The 18,042-nt window shown below is 41.0% G+C and overlaps 2 protein-coding genes and 1 long non-coding RNA gene across 8 annotated transcripts in view; 1 reads left to right on the top strand and 2 right to left on the bottom strand.

The window, feature by feature from the left end:
* The window catches only part of LOC133458119 (uncharacterized), a 1,566-nt gene extending 663 nt beyond the window's left edge, over positions 1-903 (top strand). Inside the window, exons 4-5 of the long non-coding RNA XR_009783921.1 lie at positions 138-214; positions 728-903. This is a non-coding gene — a long non-coding RNA (uncharacterized LOC133458119). The remainder of the gene's footprint in view (positions 1-137; positions 215-727) is intronic.
* Positions 904-1,327: 424 nt separating this feature from the next.
* Positions 1,328-4,504, bottom strand: amh (anti-Mullerian hormone). Its single transcript, XM_061737021.1, has 7 exons — positions 3,661-4,504; positions 3,337-3,570; positions 3,084-3,253; positions 2,796-2,907; positions 2,619-2,718; positions 2,132-2,535; positions 1,328-2,025 (listed from the first exon to the last, which is right to left on the bottom strand). The coding sequence occupies exons 1-7, from the start codon at positions 3,836-3,838 to the stop codon at positions 1,619-1,621; spliced, it is 1,605 nt and encodes a 534-aa protein (XP_061593005.1). The 5' UTR covers positions 3,839-4,504; the 3' UTR covers positions 1,328-1,618.
* Positions 4,505-7,561: 3,057 nt separating this feature from the next.
* Positions 7,562-18,042, bottom strand: part of dot1l (DOT1-like histone H3K79 methyltransferase) — a 37,127-nt gene continuing 26,646 nt past the window's right edge. For 2 of the 6 annotated variants that reach the window (XM_061737677.1, XM_061737678.1), the window contains exons 24-28: positions 17,314-17,939; positions 17,031-17,236; positions 15,896-15,969; positions 15,125-15,805; positions 7,562-14,359 (exon numbers count right to left, since the gene is read on the bottom strand). In XM_061737677.1, coding sequence (XP_061593661.1) covers positions 13,569-14,359; positions 15,125-15,805; positions 15,896-15,969; positions 17,031-17,236; positions 17,314-17,939 — 2,378 coding nt within the window. In that variant the 3' untranslated portion in view covers positions 7,562-13,568. The remainder of the gene's footprint in view (positions 14,360-15,124; positions 15,806-15,895; positions 15,970-17,030; positions 17,237-17,313; positions 17,940-18,042) is intronic. The other 4 variants (XM_061737679.1, XM_061737681.1, XR_009783920.1 and 1 more) reach the window with 3 other exon arrangements.

The raw sequence follows: 18,042 nt of genomic DNA, 5'->3' as shown, positions 1-18,042 counted from the left end.
AGGGAAATACTGCAGATGTTGTACTTTTGCTTCTTATTGTGCTTCTTTTCAGCACACGAGCTGATAGCTTTTGTGTGATCTTTAATGTTCAGGGTCCAGTTTAACTCAGCAGATGTTAATTGGCTGTTGTTTTCTAGACGGTCTGGATTATATTGTTGAGGAAACGGGCGTCGTGTCTTTCTTTGGAAGCCTGCAGACCGTTTCAATACCTCAGGTACAGTTTGTATTTGTAATAATGTTCTTTTTTTAATTTACAAAGCTTAAGGTTTATTTGAAAATCTTCAAAGTATAAATATTCATGGCCACTTTCTCTGTTATTTTAGTCTTAGTCTATTTTAGTCTAGACGTAACACTTTATATGTTTACTGCCTCTTTGAAAGTCTCAGTGCGTTAGAAAGAGATAACTGCAAGGCTCCAGTTATTGTTATCAGGTAGTGCTACAAACATCATTTAGCATAATTCTTTTTAAAGTATTTAAAAAACATCCAATTTATAGTTTATTACACTGTGTGTAAATAATATTAAACTTGTTAAGCCTACACAATCATACTAATGTTTACCATGTAATTTACCTCAGGATTAATAAAGTATCCATCTATCTGTCTATCTACTGTATAATAGCTAGAGGGTGTTTTCAGTCCATTCTTTTCCCCTTTTTTATTTTATAGTTTACCTATTTGGGCCACTACTGTGTGAATTATACTGTCTATTGTTTGTTTGCTTTCAGTTTTCCGTATGGGACAGCTTCATGAGCTGGTGGGGATCTGAGGAAGTTGGAGCAATAAGAAGAAGAAAAAAGCCAGTAACCAACAAAGCGATCATGAAAACGAAAACTAAAGAGTGACAGGAAATGCACATGAAAGGATTTAACAGATAATTACTGAATAAATAACTCAAAAATGATTGCGTATACTTGCGTTTAATTAAATTAACCTTGAAATTGTTACTGTTTATTAATTATGGTTGTTGGGGCATGATTTAGTCCAGATCCAGATCCAGATTGCTTTTATTTGCCATTTGTGTTAAACACATAGGAATTTGGCACGGTGGTAACAGTGTGCGCATTCGGAATATTGTTGTAGTCTGACAGAAAATGTAAAAAAAAGTATTTGGTATATTTATTAATAATAATAGTAATAATAATAATAATAATAATTCTTGCACTTATATAGCGCCTTTCAAGGAACCCAAGGTCGCTTTAAAGGGAGAACAAATAATTAAATAATAATTTAAACTTTAAATGTTAAAATTGATAATTTGGAGAAAATGACATGTCAGATAAATAAACCAACACACTGTAGGATCATCATTTTATAAAATATTGTCAGTACATAGAACTTATATGGTTTATTATTCCATAAAACACTTCTGTTAAAAGCAAGACCTTGAAAATCCTCAATAAAAAATGAGAAACACGTGTGCATCACCCATCATTAATGTAAAATCATATTCTGAAGAGACCAATGTTGACTAAAATGAACTAGTATACCTAAACAGCTATTGCATGAAAATAGTGACAATAAAGTGACAAATTAATCTCTTTTTTCTTCAACAAATGTGATAATCAGTGAGAGTTACATCAAAGAAAATATAAAACGTTAACTACTCTGCAACTGCTTTATCGACATCCACACTCCTTTACTATCATATCTGGCTTAATGGACAGAAAGGAGCCTTCGTCATTCCAGTCCACGACCTCCAGGGGGTCATAGGCGACGGGCACGCAGCACGGTGCCCGCTCGTCCGTGCCGCTGTCCTCGGTGTGGGAGTTGAGCAGCACAGCGTGGTTGTTGCCATTGATCAGTGGGAAAGTACACAAGCCGTGACAGTTGTTGATGTTGGCATTCGTCGGCCCCAAGAAGAGCTTGTCAAAGGACACAGTGAGGCTCTTCAAGCCACATACGACGGGCCCGGAGGGGTTTCTGGGGCCCGCTCTGGTGGCCCGCAGCCTGCTCTGCACGTCATACGTGTGACCGACCATCTGGAGGGCTTTCAGCAGAAGAAATGCACAGTATTGTTTCTCTCCTGTTGAAAGCGCAACAGAAAACAGATGGATCAGTTTAAAAGTTGATATTCAAGACTATGTTGACATCATTTCATGCTTTTCATGTATTTCCAGTATACACATCACCTGTTGCTGGTTCATTTCTCTGGAAACCACAGAGATCTTTGAGTTTCCTTAGCCTCTCTGTGCCACTGTCAGACACTTTCCCATCACGTATTAACTCCAGTATTTGCATCTCACTCTGCTCCAACCTCTGGCCAAGCTCTTGCAGCAACGTGGGGGACAGGGCCAGTTGTTCTTGACGTGCTGGAAACTTGGAGGCCCAATTATTGAAGGAGAAGATGGTGGGGGCGGAGGAGTTGATGAGTCCCGCCAGCAGGGTCTCGCTGGAGGACAAGCCGAGCGTCAGGGGAGGCAGGGACTGTAAGGAGTCCAGGTGGACTGAGGGGGACCCGGTGAGCTCCTGAGGGAGGACACAATCTAGGAAGCGCCTCAGCGCACAGAGGAAGGAAGTCTGAGTAGCGGCATGTCTGCAACAGAGAGCAGGGGATGAAACAGAGCACCACCGCGGCAACGCTTCATCACAAAGGCGGAACATGAAAGTTAAAGTAACCTGGTTTCAGATCCTGTTTCTCCTAAAAAAAGCAGAAGCACCGTCATGCGGGTGGTACTTCCTGATTTTCCACCAATAAGGCTGTCTCTCATGTTTTGCTCTGCAATGACAGGAAATGTTTCAGGGGGGGGGGTGCATTAAGTTAGGCAATGACAAAAAAATAAAATCACATCTCACTCATATCAGGAGTTTTTGCATCAACAGAAATCCGCCATTTCTGCTCAGCAGTGCTCTCAGACGGTTTTCCAGTCAGTAGTATATAACGTGTACTTTCTGAAATGCACGCAGACTAGAAAAGAGACAAGAGAGAAGCATTTACTGTAGGGGGAATCTGGAAGTGTGATTCTTTTGTGTTTCTTTTGAAACATCACTGGCAATACTGCATACATAAAAACAAATTAAGACATTTTTGCAACAGATTTAACAATACAGTCCATGCAGCAATCCGGCATGGCCATTCTTCACCTGCGTGTGAGGCTGCAGCGAATGACTGGTGAAGGTGATGTCCAAGTCTCTGCCTGGGAAAGGACTTTCAAGGACGAAGAGCAGAACCGGCTTTAGCCTGAGCAAGGGGGACTGTGGGAAGTCAAATGTCACTGCGATTGTCCCTTGCTCGTCTTCCTCTGAGAGAGGCTCTGAAGAGGAAACCAGTATGTGATGCAAAAGGAAAAGTTTAACAATCAAACAAAATCTCAAGCAGAGTCAGAAGGAACTGTACCTGCAACTGGATGCAAAACCTTCAAGCCTTCCCTCCTGTTTCTTATTTCCTCAGTGAGCTCTGATAAGGCTGAGCCTGCTGAATGATCCGATGAGCCAAACAGGGACAAACTGCTGTTTGTGAGTGTACCGTCATTCTCCGAAGCTTCCTGCAGTGCTGCTGCAAAGTCATCCACAAAGCAGGTTGTACGGTGACGTACGGTGGAAGCTGAGTCTGCCGTTGTGAATCTGTGCTCTGAGTTGGGGGGGGGGGGAAATTATAAGATTTTACTCAAAGATGAGAGAAAACAAAGAATATATAATAAAAGATGTGATTCAGTCTGACCTGTTCCTGCAGGCTGCTGTCCATGCCAGACCTGCGAGGCCACGCCGAGCCTGGTCCAGAACAGAACCAACACAATCGTAGTGGACATGGTTCCCCGTCTGTTGCAACCCTTGTGAGCTCGGACCTCTCTCAGGAGCTTGTTATGTTCAGGTCCAGCTCCGGAGGATGAGGCTTGCATCCTCCCACCTTTCCTTCTCACCCAGTGTCCTTGATGGTATCACTTGCCAAAATGTGCACCACAGAAAAACAAATGGGGCAAAGGGCAGGTTTGCTGGTTTGGACACTGACTGAAGACACATTTAAGGAGGTTTGACTCTTCTTGGTATGCATGTCGAGGATGGAGGATCTCTGGACTTGTTTTATGACTGTAAAGCAAATATGATGGATTTTTTTCCCCCCTGAGTTAAAGATAGCGAAAGCACAAATGAGTGTATGATGAAAATAACCAAGTTACGATAAATTGAAGTCTATTGATATAAAATTCAAGTTAATATTCTCTATTATAAAAAAAAACAACCCAAAACATACTAGAAGTGTATATAGCAATATCTTGCAGGTGTGAACACTTCACTTTAATGCCTGATGAAATTATTTTCCAAAAAATAATGTGAAGTGCTCTCAGCAGGGAGAAGAAAACAAAATATGAAACTCAGATGCAAATCATTCTTCTAATTGGAATTAATTTACCGTATACTTTCATTAATTGTCTGTTTTAAACTTTTTAATAGGACACATTTGTCTTTTATGAGCTCTCATTCTTCTGTATTTATTCGTGACAGTTCACAGTCAGACCAGAGTAATGAGGTCATTCATATTAATGTTTCACAAAGAAAGTGTGAGCTGCAGAAAATATTCCAACATTTGGATGAATGAGAAGGAAAAAAAGATGAATGCACAAGTAGCATTGTGTAGGAGGACATCCTGCCAGTTCAATCAGGCTCGGTCATATCATTGATCCCAGCACACAGGAAAACATTTCTTTCTAAAAAATCTGTTACTATCCTCACATTTCTCACAGTTTCAGTCTTGTTTTGCAGACAGTCAAGGCCACTGAGCCGCTGAGTGGATGCGTATCCCAGGAGATAAGGCCCGGCCTCTTTGGGCAGCACAAAGCTGGCAGTGCGGGGTGGCAGGAAACGGACATGAAATGTACAACAAATATAGCAATTGTACATTCCCTGGGAGATAGCACTTATATCTTTATGGCTTAAAAATAGTTCATACTGTACATTCTGCGGGATTTAGATACTACCTGTTGAGTTTAATAAAACATTCTTGTATATCTGCAGTCTGATGGTACAGTTTTAATTCTAAGGTTTTGCATATTAAGAAATTATGTCCTTATGTAGTTTTAAATGAAATACATTTTATGGAGGTTGTTTGCTGGTGATAATTTATTCTGAACACTTTGAAGGATAACTCCAAACTACTGGCCACATCTTTATTCTACTGCATAGAATAGGAAATAGATTTCTGTATGCAGTTTTAAAGAGACCTACTGTGTGGTTATTTATGCAGGGTTACAAGCAGGGCCGTTCCTGACCCATTTGGCGCCCTAGGCAAAATATTTGCTGGCGCCCCCCCACCCCGTTCCCGTCCTGTCCCGTCCCGTCCACTACCACCACACACACACACACACACACACACACACACACACACACACACACACACACACACACACACACACACACACACACACACACACACACACACACACACACACACACACACACACACACACACACACACACACACACAAACGGAATAGCAATTTCTTGGATGTATTAAATCATTAAATATATAATATGTAATAAATAAGTAATACAACAACTCAGTGCAGCAATTAAATAAAGAAACAAGTGCAAACACAAACAAAATTTCAAATAGTAAAATAGGTCAAGTAAAAGGTATTGCACACAAATAATAACAACTACTACCAATAATAACTATATACAAAATACCCTGTAAAAACCTCAATTTAGCCCACAACATCTTACAATAACAATTTTAACAACAATAACAACAGAATTATAGCCATTGACCGGCTAACATGTTAGCATCGCTCCCGTTTTCCCAACAATTATCTAGATTTTCAGCAGACAATCAGAAGTAAGTTTAACAATAAAACGTGAGGATTACTTAAATGCACATGATTGTCAAGGTCAGGGGTGGAGCAGGGGTCCCAGCCTAGGGTGGGTGAAGCATTCTAGATGGGCCCTTGAGGCCTAAACATCTCCGTTAAAACATAATAGCTAAAAAAAATGCCACAGATCAGCCCCTCTGACACACAACCACAGCACGCAGGGGACACGGTCAGAACTATTCAAATGAGGTTTCATCACCATGGATTTACCAGTCATTATGTCAAACCTAATTATAAGCCTAATGCAGACTTTAAGATATAAGTATCAAACTGGAGATAAAAATCTAATGACATCCAGTGATGTCTATGGAAGCTCATTTCCTCCAGTAAAAGAAAAAAATAAGATGAAATCTTAGCCTTAAAAATAAAAATATCATAATTTTGTCATAATTTTGACATAAAAAGTCATAATTTCAACTTTTTATCTCATAATTATGACTTTCTATCTCATAATTTCGACTTTCTATCTCATAATTTCGGCTTTCTATCTCATAATTTCGGCTTTCTATCTCATAATTCTGACTTTCTATCTCATAATTATGACTTTCTATCTCATAATTTCGACTTTATATCTCATAATTTCAACTTTTATATCTCATAATTTCGACTTTATATCTCATAATTATGACTTTATATCTCATAATTATGACTTTCTATCTCATAATTTTGACTTTCTATCTCATAATTATGACTTTCTATCTCATAATTTCGACTTTATATCTCATAATTTCGACTTTATATCTCATAATTTCGACTTTATATCTCATAATTATGACTTTCTATCTCATAATTATGACTTTCTATCTCATAATTTTGACTTTCTATCTCATAATTATGACTTTCTATCTCATAATTATGACTTTATATCTCATAATTATGACTTTCTATCTCATAATTATGACTTATCGTGGGGATATTTTTACTTTTAAGGCTAAGTTTTCATCTTAGCCATAGATGTCGGATTGGCTGAGTAGATCAATTCAGACACGTGTGTTCAACCTACACAACAGTTTACAATGTGCGACGACATGTATTTAACACAATCAGACATGGTGGTCAGCGTCATGACAATGTTATCAGAAATAATTAATATTATGACAGCTTACCAATGATGGTTTCATCCAGGGGTGGGCAGAAAACCCCAACAAAACATATTTCCATCCACATCAAAACATATTTCCTGCTTTAAGGCTCCTTCTGATGCGACAACTGGCTAAAGGCTGATTTATGGTTCTGCGTTACAGCAACGCAGAGCTACGCCGTAGTGGGTGGGGGAGGGGGCGCTGCACGCGAGTGTGTTGAGGTGAGGGACCGCAGCAAAATTACCAGAGAGGCAGAAGGATGCAGCCAGGCAGAAATTAAAATTAGAAAAACGATTCCCTTATTATTTAAAGACTTTTGGCTATATATGTACTGTTGTTGTTTTTTAGTGTATTCATTTCTAATTTAAAAAAAAAAAAAAAAAAATTTCAAAAAAAAAAAAAAAAAAAAACAGCTGGTTGCATGGCGCCCCCTGGCATGCTGGCGCCCCTAGCATTTGCCTAACCTGCCCTATGGGCGGAACAGCCCTGGTTACAAGAATTTCTCAGGCTTTACTGTGAAAATGTTAAAAATAAACATGTTGGCCCAATAACAGTCTGTTACTCACTGTTACTGCTTTGGACATTCTTTATAGATTAATTTCAAAACAAAATGTGTTTTCTTGTCTTTGTGTGAAGTAAAAGAGAATCAAACAAACTGAACAACAGACTTTAAAAATATCATACAAAACATTTTTATTAATAATCAAATGCAGAAAAAAATTCATTTCCATTTGTTTTGTTATAACATCTTAGGATAAAGCACCAACATCAAATGGTAATAATTTTTCCATGAAAACCCAGGGTCTTTTGGAAAGTAGGTTTGCCATTATTGCACCTCAAACCTGCCCTGGCTTCACCAGTCAGAGATTACACACACTGTAGATCACATGTGTCCTTCACCATCAGTCCCAGCACCCTCTGAACAGGTGGAGTTAAGGGGATCCGGACAAAGGACCTGAACCTCCTGCTTAATGACACAGATCGAGACAGAGGCATTTGTGTGATGAGGAAGATGCTGAAAGCCGAAGCCATTTCACAGCTTTTTGAGATCACACTGGCTCACGGCACTGAAGTTAGCTTTCGATTCAACAGAAGGCAAAAGGGGCTGTTTCATTGCTTTTTAGAGCATTGAGACCTCCGTATACCAGGACCAGTTCAACAACTAACACTTATACTGGTAAAACCAGATATGTTGTCAATGGTGCAAAAAAAAAAAGAAATATTAGTATTAATTATCCGTGAGCAGGAAAACTAAAGTTTGCTGTTCAAACAGTCTCTTCGGTAGCAAAGACAGCAGTAATCAGCAAAACTGTTTCCCATTTGTGAAGATGCACACAAAAGCAATTTTCCTGCAGCAAGATCAACTTAGTTCTCAACCAACTTTGTGATATATACAACCTTTATTGACTTAATTCTGGATCTGGTCTAAGGTGTTAAACTGCCAGAAATGGTCCTTTTTTTTCTTCACATTTTTAACAAACAGAAATAATATTAAAAAAAAATCAAAGTGTTTCATTTAATCTTTATATTATAAAAAGGTAATATAACACAAGTTTGAGCACTCAGTGTTGTCATGTGTGAAGCGAGTGTGATTTAAGGTGGGCTCACTGCTCTAAAAACCAGCTGAATGCCTTTTTTTTTTGCTTTCTGCTGAAGTGGAAGCTGTGAATCAAAAGCCAACTTTAGCATCGTCACTGACCCAAAGCTCGACTCCCCTGAAGAGGTGGGGTGTATGTGCCGGTAGGAATCCATCTGAGGAGGTTGGACAGGGCAGTTGACCTTTTCTTTTACCTTCCAATATGCTTACTGAGGGGTGCGGTCTTGGTCCTGAGTTGTTTTTTGTTTGTTTGTTTGCCTGCTTGTTTTTAGAGGGACTAAATAAGGGTGACGTGCAGCAGTTTATAGAAAATCGTTAGCATCATTTCAAGCAATCTGAGAGTTTCCTGAGTTAAGACCTTTGGCAGGATTTTAAGTAAACAGCCTTGACTGCAAATCTCTCAAACATTATCTACCAATAATGCACCAGGATGGAGTATGCTGGAGAACTGCATAGAAGCTTTAAATTCAAATCACACCCCAAAGGATCCTTTTGAATGCAACTATGAAACTGACTGAAATCTATAAATAAAACACCACTGCCCTCTCCAAAAACAACTCTTACTTGCACATACACCGCTCTGACCTCTTTCACGGGTCGAAGTCCCAAGAGTTTGACTGGACCTTCACAAAAGCCACCAGGAAAGCTCATGGTGAAGATTATTAACCCGGAAAACAGCACAAAAAAGGAGAAGAATTGTATTTTTATCAATAGCTGCGATTTCCTTGTTTTAAGTGAAGGATAGCACCGTGCTGTCGGTCCGACTAGTAGTATTAAAAACTGACAAGAATCTGAGGACACAATAAAAGGCATAAATGTAATTGCAATTGTATCAAACACCAGGGATAAGAAAATCAAAACAGCTTCAACAATAATTACAAAATACCTCTCAGTGCTGGTAACAAAGCAGTCTAATTACATCCTAAAATGAATATCTTCTTTTCACTGAACACGGAGGGAGTGCACAGGACAGGGACTTTTACAATAAAGCTTTCATTATTTGTCTAGCCTTCCCTTAGATATGCACTGGCAGCCGGGGAGGGGGTGCACGCACACGCACACACACACACACACACACAACAGAAGTATACCCCCACTAAAAGGAAGCTTTTCTGCTGCCCTCAGCCACACGCACTAGAATACATGTCCTACATTAGCATGCTCAGAGAAATGACACAACACGCTCATGACGACAAGGTACAGTCTCGTTTTTGTGACAGTGTGAGAGGATGCCGACAAAGCTCTGAATGCACCAGTAAAGATCTAGTTTGTAAAAACGTTTTGATGTTATCTGGAAACAGAAGCACCATTTTTTCCCAGCAGAATCTGGCTTGATTTAAAAACAATAAAAAGAAAAAGAAAAAAAAAAAACAGATAAAAGGATAACAGTTAAGAGTGCTGGAATCTAGTTGTGTTCAAGCCACAGCACCTGCGTGTGTTAAATATAAAGAGTTGAGTCTCGAGTTCGGGTTGGTGTACATCACAGAGATTGAGCTGCAGCTGTGCCGCCGCGTTCTTAGGCGCCGTCTATTAAGGTCCTGTGGTGGAAATGCGTTTGCTCTGCTCGGCTTCAAGCCTCCTGTTGAACAGGCTAGATTTAAGGGTCACAATGGGAGCACCGAAACACCCTATACCTCCTATATCTGCATTTTTGTTTATAAAATATTTATTTATATATATAGATAGATATATTCTTTTTATACTTTATATAGATACTGTAAAGATACATATTTTATACAAATTTGTTAATGGAGACTTGCAGCAACAACCTGTGCATTTTGATCACTAAGAGATGGGCGGCTCACCTTGGAGCAAAGCGAGCGGGTTTGTTGTTTTTCTTTTGTGTAAAACTATGTGAAAAACATCAAGAGGCCCTAATTTTCACTCCGACTCAGAGCATTTTCATCGGAAGGTGGCTACAGTTGTACACTAGGCAAAAGAAATGATAGCACATTAAATATGAGAAAGGAGCCAAAAAAATGGCTTTACATATGTCCCTGTGTACAGCACCAAGTATTCAAAAAAAAAAAAAAAAAAAAGTTTTTATGTTTTCATTTCAGAATAAATAAGATCAGGCACAGTCCAAACGTAGCACCACTGTTTTCAGACTGAGTCAAGTACACACATAACTGAGCTCTACTGTGTCAACACAAATCGGGATTTTTTTTTTTTTTTTTTTTTTTTTTTTTTAAGTGAAAACAATTTACCAAGGCAAATGGAAAGACTGACAGCATAAATATAATACTCTATACACAACTATACAGTCAGAGAATGAATCACATTCACAGTACAAACATGGTTTACAAAAACATATTACACACTTAAAAAGCAAATAATTGATGAGTCCAGTAGTTTCATGTGGTTGTGGTTAGGTATGTTTTCCCAGTGTGAGAATTTGCATGTTTGACCGTATGTGTGCATTTGTATCAACTAAATGCAGTAAACTCCACAATTGCTTAAATCAGCATTTAACATAAGCAAATATAAATAGGACTAAATTGAGCTTAAGACAAGTTTAAAATTCCTTATGCAAGAATATTGCAAATAGTAGTGTGACTTTCCAAACTAAGAAGAAAAATCTTAATAAATACATAGGCTAGATACTCTTTTACTCTTACTTTAAGGCCTCTTTTCAGCTGTTCGGTAACCCCGTAAAGTCTGAGTAAAGCAAACTTTATGAAAACACTTCAGAAAATATTACACAATTGCTGCTTAAAAGCTGTAAATAACGTCATGCTGCAAATAAGCCTCTCATGCTGCACTCAGTCTCAGATGACAACGCCACCATGTACCTGTTTCTGTGACGCTATCAACAAAGAAACTTATCTTCCCTGGACGCCAGAATTCACAAAGCTTAGGTTACTAAACTTGGGTTTATACTGTGAAGAGTAAACTTGCCGCGTGCTATCGGGACTACAAACCTGCTAAAAGAATCCCAATTATGCTGCGTGGATGGAAAGGAAAAGTTATTGGTCTGGCATAGCATTTGTCAGGTGAGTATATGGGCATGTGATTGTTGTGTGGCACGCCATGGATTTATTTTGCGAAGAGGATATGTCACACCAGACATTAGACGGCCCCGTCGATACAAAGTATACCCTGGTTATTAGTAACTATGGTCAGTTGAGGTTAGGTGGGTTGATTTTTGTACAAAGCCATGTTGATGTAGAGCGATCATCATTAGCACCGGCTTGTTTTTTTTTTTTTTTTTTCCACCTCCTAGTTTAACCTCCTAAGAGTTGGTGCATTTGTTTTTTCTTGCTGCTTTGGGCCCCCGTTAATAAATTAAATACTATGACAGATAAAACGGGCGATGTCCACATACACACCAGGTCTTAGGAGGTTAAACAAAAATAGACACAGAATTACCAAATATATCCCTGCAAACAGCTTACCACAGCAATATTCCCCCCTATTGGTGCAATTCATTTAAGCTTTTCTGAGATCTGTCACTCAGCATACACTCAATATTTCAATACCATTTCATTTCGTACACTTGGCGACAGATTTATTGAGTCAAACTTGTCTAGGTTATTAAGAACACATTTTTCAGCGATGTGAATGAGAGTATATTTATTTTTGCTTTACTCAGATTTTAACAAAAGCATAACCACAACCACTCTGAGAACAATGGGTGTTTGCTAGTAGAGAACAGCTGACGAGGTCTCCACGGAGCACCATCTCATTCAGTTTCATCTTATTTCATTTTTGAAGATGAAAATGTACCCAGCACTGCTGAGAGAAGATTAAGTTGAAATAGAAGCACTCTGAAATTATGGAATATTTGCAGATATTATTCCACATTTTTCATCCTTTGGTTCAATAATTTAAATGCAGAAATGTGCCGGATCCGAGAGGACTGCCACAACACACAGAAAGGAAGTATTTTCACTCATAAGTTAAATATCTGATATTAGCAGAAAGGTGCTCCTCATTTCAAGAACAGGATTAACATGAGTAACTGTCTTATTTGTAACTATGGAGTTTATTTTAGAATAAACTTTGACTTTTTAGAAAAACTATGAAGTCAAAGTATTGATTTACTTCAATTTATGTCATAACAAGGCAGATCAACTTAACCAGTCAGAGCTCATACATCTTGTGTTGCCGGAGTAACTGCATCGTACTATCCAGTGTGAAGTTGGATGAAAAATTCATCACATTTCATAGTCAAATATGTTGTAACAAATATTGAATTTCACTGAGGGAAGTAAACAGCGATAAGAGGATACATGCAGAGAGGCAAGGTTGCATGGCATGTGAGCAGAATTCAATGAACTGGTGGTGCATTATGTATTAGTTCTGGCATACAGACACTCATAAAGGAGAACTTTCTAAACATGTGAGATACAGCGCAAATAACCTTGTCTATGCCTTTCTGTCTTATCTAATAATACATTTAACATTTCTATTTCAATTTCACAAGGGGTAGTAGATATAATCATGAGTAAAACAAGGAAATTACCCGTCATTGATGAGTTCCTTAAAATTAAAAACGGATACAATAATTCAGTTCATTCAGATCCGATTCTCAGATTGTTAAATCTGCAGACTTGATTTTGTTCCACACCACATAAACATGCCCAGTACCTTTGAATTCTGCTCAAGGTGACCATAGTGGTGATTAGTGTGAGTGTGTGCATGTGTGGGTGTGAGTGAGTCTGTGTGTCAAATATCCCAGTACAGAAGCCGGTCTTGGAGGCGGTCGGGTAGTGCAGACTGTTTGAAGCACCGGTGGATGAGGAGAGTGCCTTGGTCCACACCTGGACTTTTGCTTAGTTTATTTAATGACGAGGTAGTTTTCATCAATTACCTACATTAAAAAGACAGAAAGACACTGAGTGGCTCTACCGCGTACAGACACTCAACAAGGCAAAAAACCAAGTTCGCTGTGCAACAGTTCAATATCTTAACTCGTCTTCCAGCCCGGCTCAACTTTGAGAATCATCTTACCTTGTTCAATCAGAACAAGCGGCTTGTAGAAGAACAGGAAAACGAGCTGCCCATCTCTCTCACCATCTCTCTCTCTCTCTCAGTCTATCTATCCACCCCCCCCCCCAGCACTCCCCACCTACCCGAGCTCTATCTAGGTCGGGAGCCGGGGAGCTGGGAGCTGGCGTGGGAACCATGCATGCCCTGAGTCCTCCACATGCTCCCGCCGCCACCTGAACTGCTGGCAGGTGGCGGGGGGCTCAGCCGGGGGGAGTAGTGCACTGCGAATGGACGAGACGAGGACGAGGCTGACAGAGACGAAGAGGAGAGGGACGCGGAAGCAGCAGCAGCGGTAGAAGCTGAGGATGAACAGGTGGAGATGGAGAGTGAGAGAGATGATTGTGCTCTCTGGTGGTGGTGGAGAGAGGATTGGGACAGGCGTAAAGAGTGGAGCGAGTCTGATCGGGAGGATCCCGGGGCCTCGGAGTGTGTGGTCGCTGAGGAGGGAGGGACGGTGTGCAGGGGGGGCGGAGGGGGCAGGGAGAGCGTGGGAGGAGAGGCGCTGTGGAGGACTGACTGGGTGCGGCTGTGTTGGGTCTGGGACAGGGGGAGCGGTGATGACACGGAGGTGAGGCGCGTGGAGGCCGGCTGAGGAGCGGTGCTGTGCTGGGTGTGGGAGGAAGCAGAGGAAGACGAGGAGAGACCGAGCAGAGAGCTGAGGCCTCCTGAGGTGGGCAGCGCTGCCCCAAACTGATGGGAGGACACTGATGGAACCATGTGGTGAAATATACCTGCAAATCATACAGCAGAAATGGAGGAAGGGGGGAGGGCAAGAAGGGGGACACAGAGAAAGAGAGAGCAGATGATAGCAGCAAAGAGAGCAGGGAGAGGGGGACAAAGAGAGAAGCAAGGACTGAGCCAGGTTGTGCACAGCGCCAAGCAAGTCTGAGACAAGCACACAGAAAGCAAACAGAGTCAGTCCACTGTGATCTCTTGGGAGACTCATTTAAAATTGGGAGGTCAATTTAATACTGGATTAAACAAATGTTTTTGGCAAAATTAAATTATTCATAATTTATCCTTATAAGTGAATTGACTCTGACATATAATTCCAATAGATACACCCAGGGAAAATTGCAAAACAAAATAACTCAATCAAAAATACTTAATTATTCCAAGAAGGGAAACTAATTAAATACATAAAATATAATAATATAGTAGTCAACATATGAAGTGGATCAAAACATTTCATCAAAGCTGTTCTAAGACAAAAATGGTCAGTTTTACACTCTTGCACAACATACAAGTGTGTTTTTGATCCACTTCAAATGTTGACTACTGCATATGATCAAGTAGCCATCCCCAATTAATTTTCAGTCACAGATTTTTCAAGCAAATCTTCTATCAGATTTGTGTATTTTTCTGCACTAATTACAGTATTGCTTTTGTAAGACATGTAACATCTTCCAAGGGTGTTTCTAACTGCATCACTCGTGAAGCCAGCAGTCCATGTCAGCAGCAAGCCAGGGCAGAGTCTGTGATTCAGACACACTCTCAGTGAGGCAAACAAGACAGCAGTCGCCACTTACCTGGCTCATTTTCTCCAATCTATGGTATTCTTTATCAAGATGACCCCAGTTTAAGACTAATACCCAACTCTGACTGTTGCTGGATGTAGAGATTCAACGTTAAATAATCAGTACCACTCACCTCCCGCTGCTCCCCCTGCCAGCCCAGCACTGGAGAAGCTTCCCAGGGCAGAATGTCCATTGACAAGTCTGGAGGTCCCACTAACAGTGGAGACACCGGTCTGTGCTCCGAACAAGGATTGTAAGACTGAAGTTCCTCCTAGGGTGAACTGAGACCCCCGGTACTGTCCCACAGATGACCCGGTGGCTGAGGAAACTGCTACAGGATTGCCTCCCACCTTCCCACTGAGAATGCCCCCTCCGCTGCTGGCGGCAGCAGAAATGAAGAGATTCTGACTGGCCATGCTACTGCTGGTCTTCAGCTCCCAGTCCCGAGAACTCTTCTGCTTCTGGAGGGCTTGACGTTGGTCTGAACCGCTCCCCCCCGGGACGCCGCCGGCCCCACTGACTCCACCACGCGTCCCTGCCTCTTGACTGAGGAAAGGGTTGGGGGTCACGTAGCCGGATGACTCCCCATCACTCCCTTTCCTTCCCTGCTGTTTGTGGTCTGAATCTGAGTCTGTGCCCCGACTCGACCCCCCCATGCCAAACGGGGAGCCCCCCTGTCTATGGTCTGAGTTGGGTTGTTTGGGATCAGAAATCGGTGAAAAGGTAGATTTCCACTTGCTTGTAGAGGACAGGGATGATGACGAGGAGCCTTCACTGCCCGTGCTGTTGCCACTGCTGCTTCCAGATTTTCTACCTGGCAGAAAAAAAGAGGATGTTTTTAAATGAAGAAGCAGCAGCAGCGAACAGTCAAGTTCTCTCTTTGTTAATTTGTTTCTTTTCTTACCTCGTTCACCGTCACCTACTCTGCCCGGCCCATCTCTGTTCTCTAAAGATATAGTTGCTATTTTTCTTTCAATTCTAGAAAAAACAAAGTAACAACATAAAAAAACAGCAACATAGCAGATGTGAGTCCTATAAAATAGTCTGCCAGAAAGATACAATTCATAGACACAAGATTATACTGATCAAATAATAAACATCTATCTTTCAGCAAAAACAAATAAGACTGCTGCACTGTAGGGGTGGGCAAAAATATCGATATGGCAATATATCGCGATACTTTTCCAGCCGATTCAATATCGATATTCAAAATTTGAATATCGATTTTTTATTTTTTTTTTATTTATTTTTTTTCCATTATATCACCCAGTGCTCCTACCTAAGTGACAGTCCTGGGCATTGCCACTCTCTACCAACCCTGGGAGGGCCCTGCACTGAGCTCAGGTTTTATTTCACGTTTTATTTCATTTTATAATTTATTTTTTATATAACACAATTGCCTGTCCTTAAAAAATGAAAAATAATGGACAGAGGTTTATTTATTTATGGATTTATATCTATACTGACTGATCACTGTCCTTGGTTTTAGTACCATCTTTCTTGTGTTTATTATCATTTGCCACATAATTAAAGCAACCTCATACTAAATTTAATGTTAATTTCATATGATGTAAATAATATGAAAAACATATACAAATATCTTGTAACTTTAGCTTGTATAGTTATAATAAAACATTGTTTTGACTCAGTTTGTCCCATGAATTGTAACTATAATCTGATGAACGTGCAACTCGGATTTTAAGATCCGTCACTATCATCTGATGTACATTTATACAACTTGGATTTTAAGATGTGTAATGCATTTTTAAATTTTTCGGTGAACTATGTAGAATATAATAATCGGGATATCGCATAATCGGGATATCGCAATGTGTATTGTATCGTGGCTCAAGTATCGTGATGCGTATCGTATCGTGAGGTCCTTCCCAATACCCACCCCTACTGCACTGGGCCAAAAGTTTTTGATTTTTAAATAAAGACAGAGAATAGTCTTCAGCTCTACTCGAGACCAGCAAATTAATCTTGCTAAGACGACACAGATATGTAGCTTTTTTATATTGAACGCTCTATTATTTTACCGAGAACTAGAGCTGTCAGCCGGACACCCTGAGTCCTCATCATCGGAGCTGGGAGCTGTTGAATATCGACCAGAGCCGTTGAGCTCAAGAGGGCATTCCCTCTTCAAGATGGGGGGCTGGTCCAGGTCAGGACCGTTGGGGCTACGACTCGATTGTTCTGGGGAAGAGATGGCAGAGATCTCCAGAGGCTGATTGATGTTGTTTACCTGCAAGTTAAAGGAAACAAGTTAAAGGAGACCTTCAGTGTGGAGTCTCAATATTTCCCGTTGCTTTAGTGACTCACCATGGAGTTAATGTTTAGTGGTGATCCTGAGGAGTGGTTGCCGGAGCTGAGCCCAGGGAAGGATCTCCTTTTCGGGGATCCGCTGGCCATGACGGAGCCTGCAGAGCTGCGTTTCCTTCTCCCCCGCTTCCGCGCCTCTTGACAGTTGAAGCTGTGGGATGAGTGCGATGACGACGTGTGTGTAGGTGTGTGTGTGTGGTGCGTGCCGGGGGACTGGTGATGGTTTCCATGGTTTCCGTGGTTACTGTGGTATCCCTGCTTGGCTGAGCTGCCAGTGTGATGATGAAGGCGTGATCCACCGGCCAGGCCGCCTCCGCAGGCGGAAGAAGAGGAAGACGAGGATGACGAGGAAGAAGAGAAGAACATTCTCCGCCTCAGTTCACTGTCCTGTGGCTCTGTGTCCGTTTCCTCTTCTTGACGGTCTGGTCCATCTTCTGAAAGAATTCTTGGAGGCCCGTCAGCATACTGGAGCACCCCTCCTGTGCTGGTCGGGGGGCTCTGGGTAGGACCTCCTCGACCCAACGCTCCTGTCAAAGGAGTGTTGCTGTTTGGAGAAGGGGATAAAGCACCATTGTACTCCTCTGGGTGGAGACATCCATTCATTAGCCCTGAGCCAGATGAACATCCTAGAATATAACAGTTCATGGTCAGGGATGCCAATCAAGAGCATTAAAGAGAGTGGGTATGGTGAATATCACATGTGATAAGGGGTTATGAACTGCTCCTCAC

This window comes from Cololabis saira, chromosome 13 (genome assembly GCF_033807715.1).
Source record: "Cololabis saira isolate AMF1-May2022 chromosome 13, fColSai1.1, whole genome shotgun sequence".
NCBI lineage: Eukaryota > Metazoa > Chordata > Actinopteri > Beloniformes > Belonidae > Cololabis > Cololabis saira.
The sequence above is the reverse complement of the archived record's forward strand: the minus strand, read 5'-3'. Positions and strand labels throughout refer to the sequence as shown.

What these genes read in the sequence shown, in the direction of transcription:
- amh (XM_061737021.1), bottom strand. Translation starts at nt 3,838, where the DNA reads ATGCAAGCCTCATCCTCCGGAGCTGGACCTGAACATAACAAGCTCCTG. An exon ending in ACAGCAGCCTGCAGGAACAG is followed by an intron (nt 3,571 to 3,660) that starts GTCAGACTGAAT and finishes CCCCCAACTCAG; the next exon opens with AGCACAGATTCACAACGGCA. An exon ending in CGCTGCAGCCTCACACGCAG is followed by an intron (nt 2,908 to 3,083) that starts GTGAAGAATGGC and finishes TCTCTTTTCTAG; the next exon opens with TCTGCGTGCATTTCAGAAAG.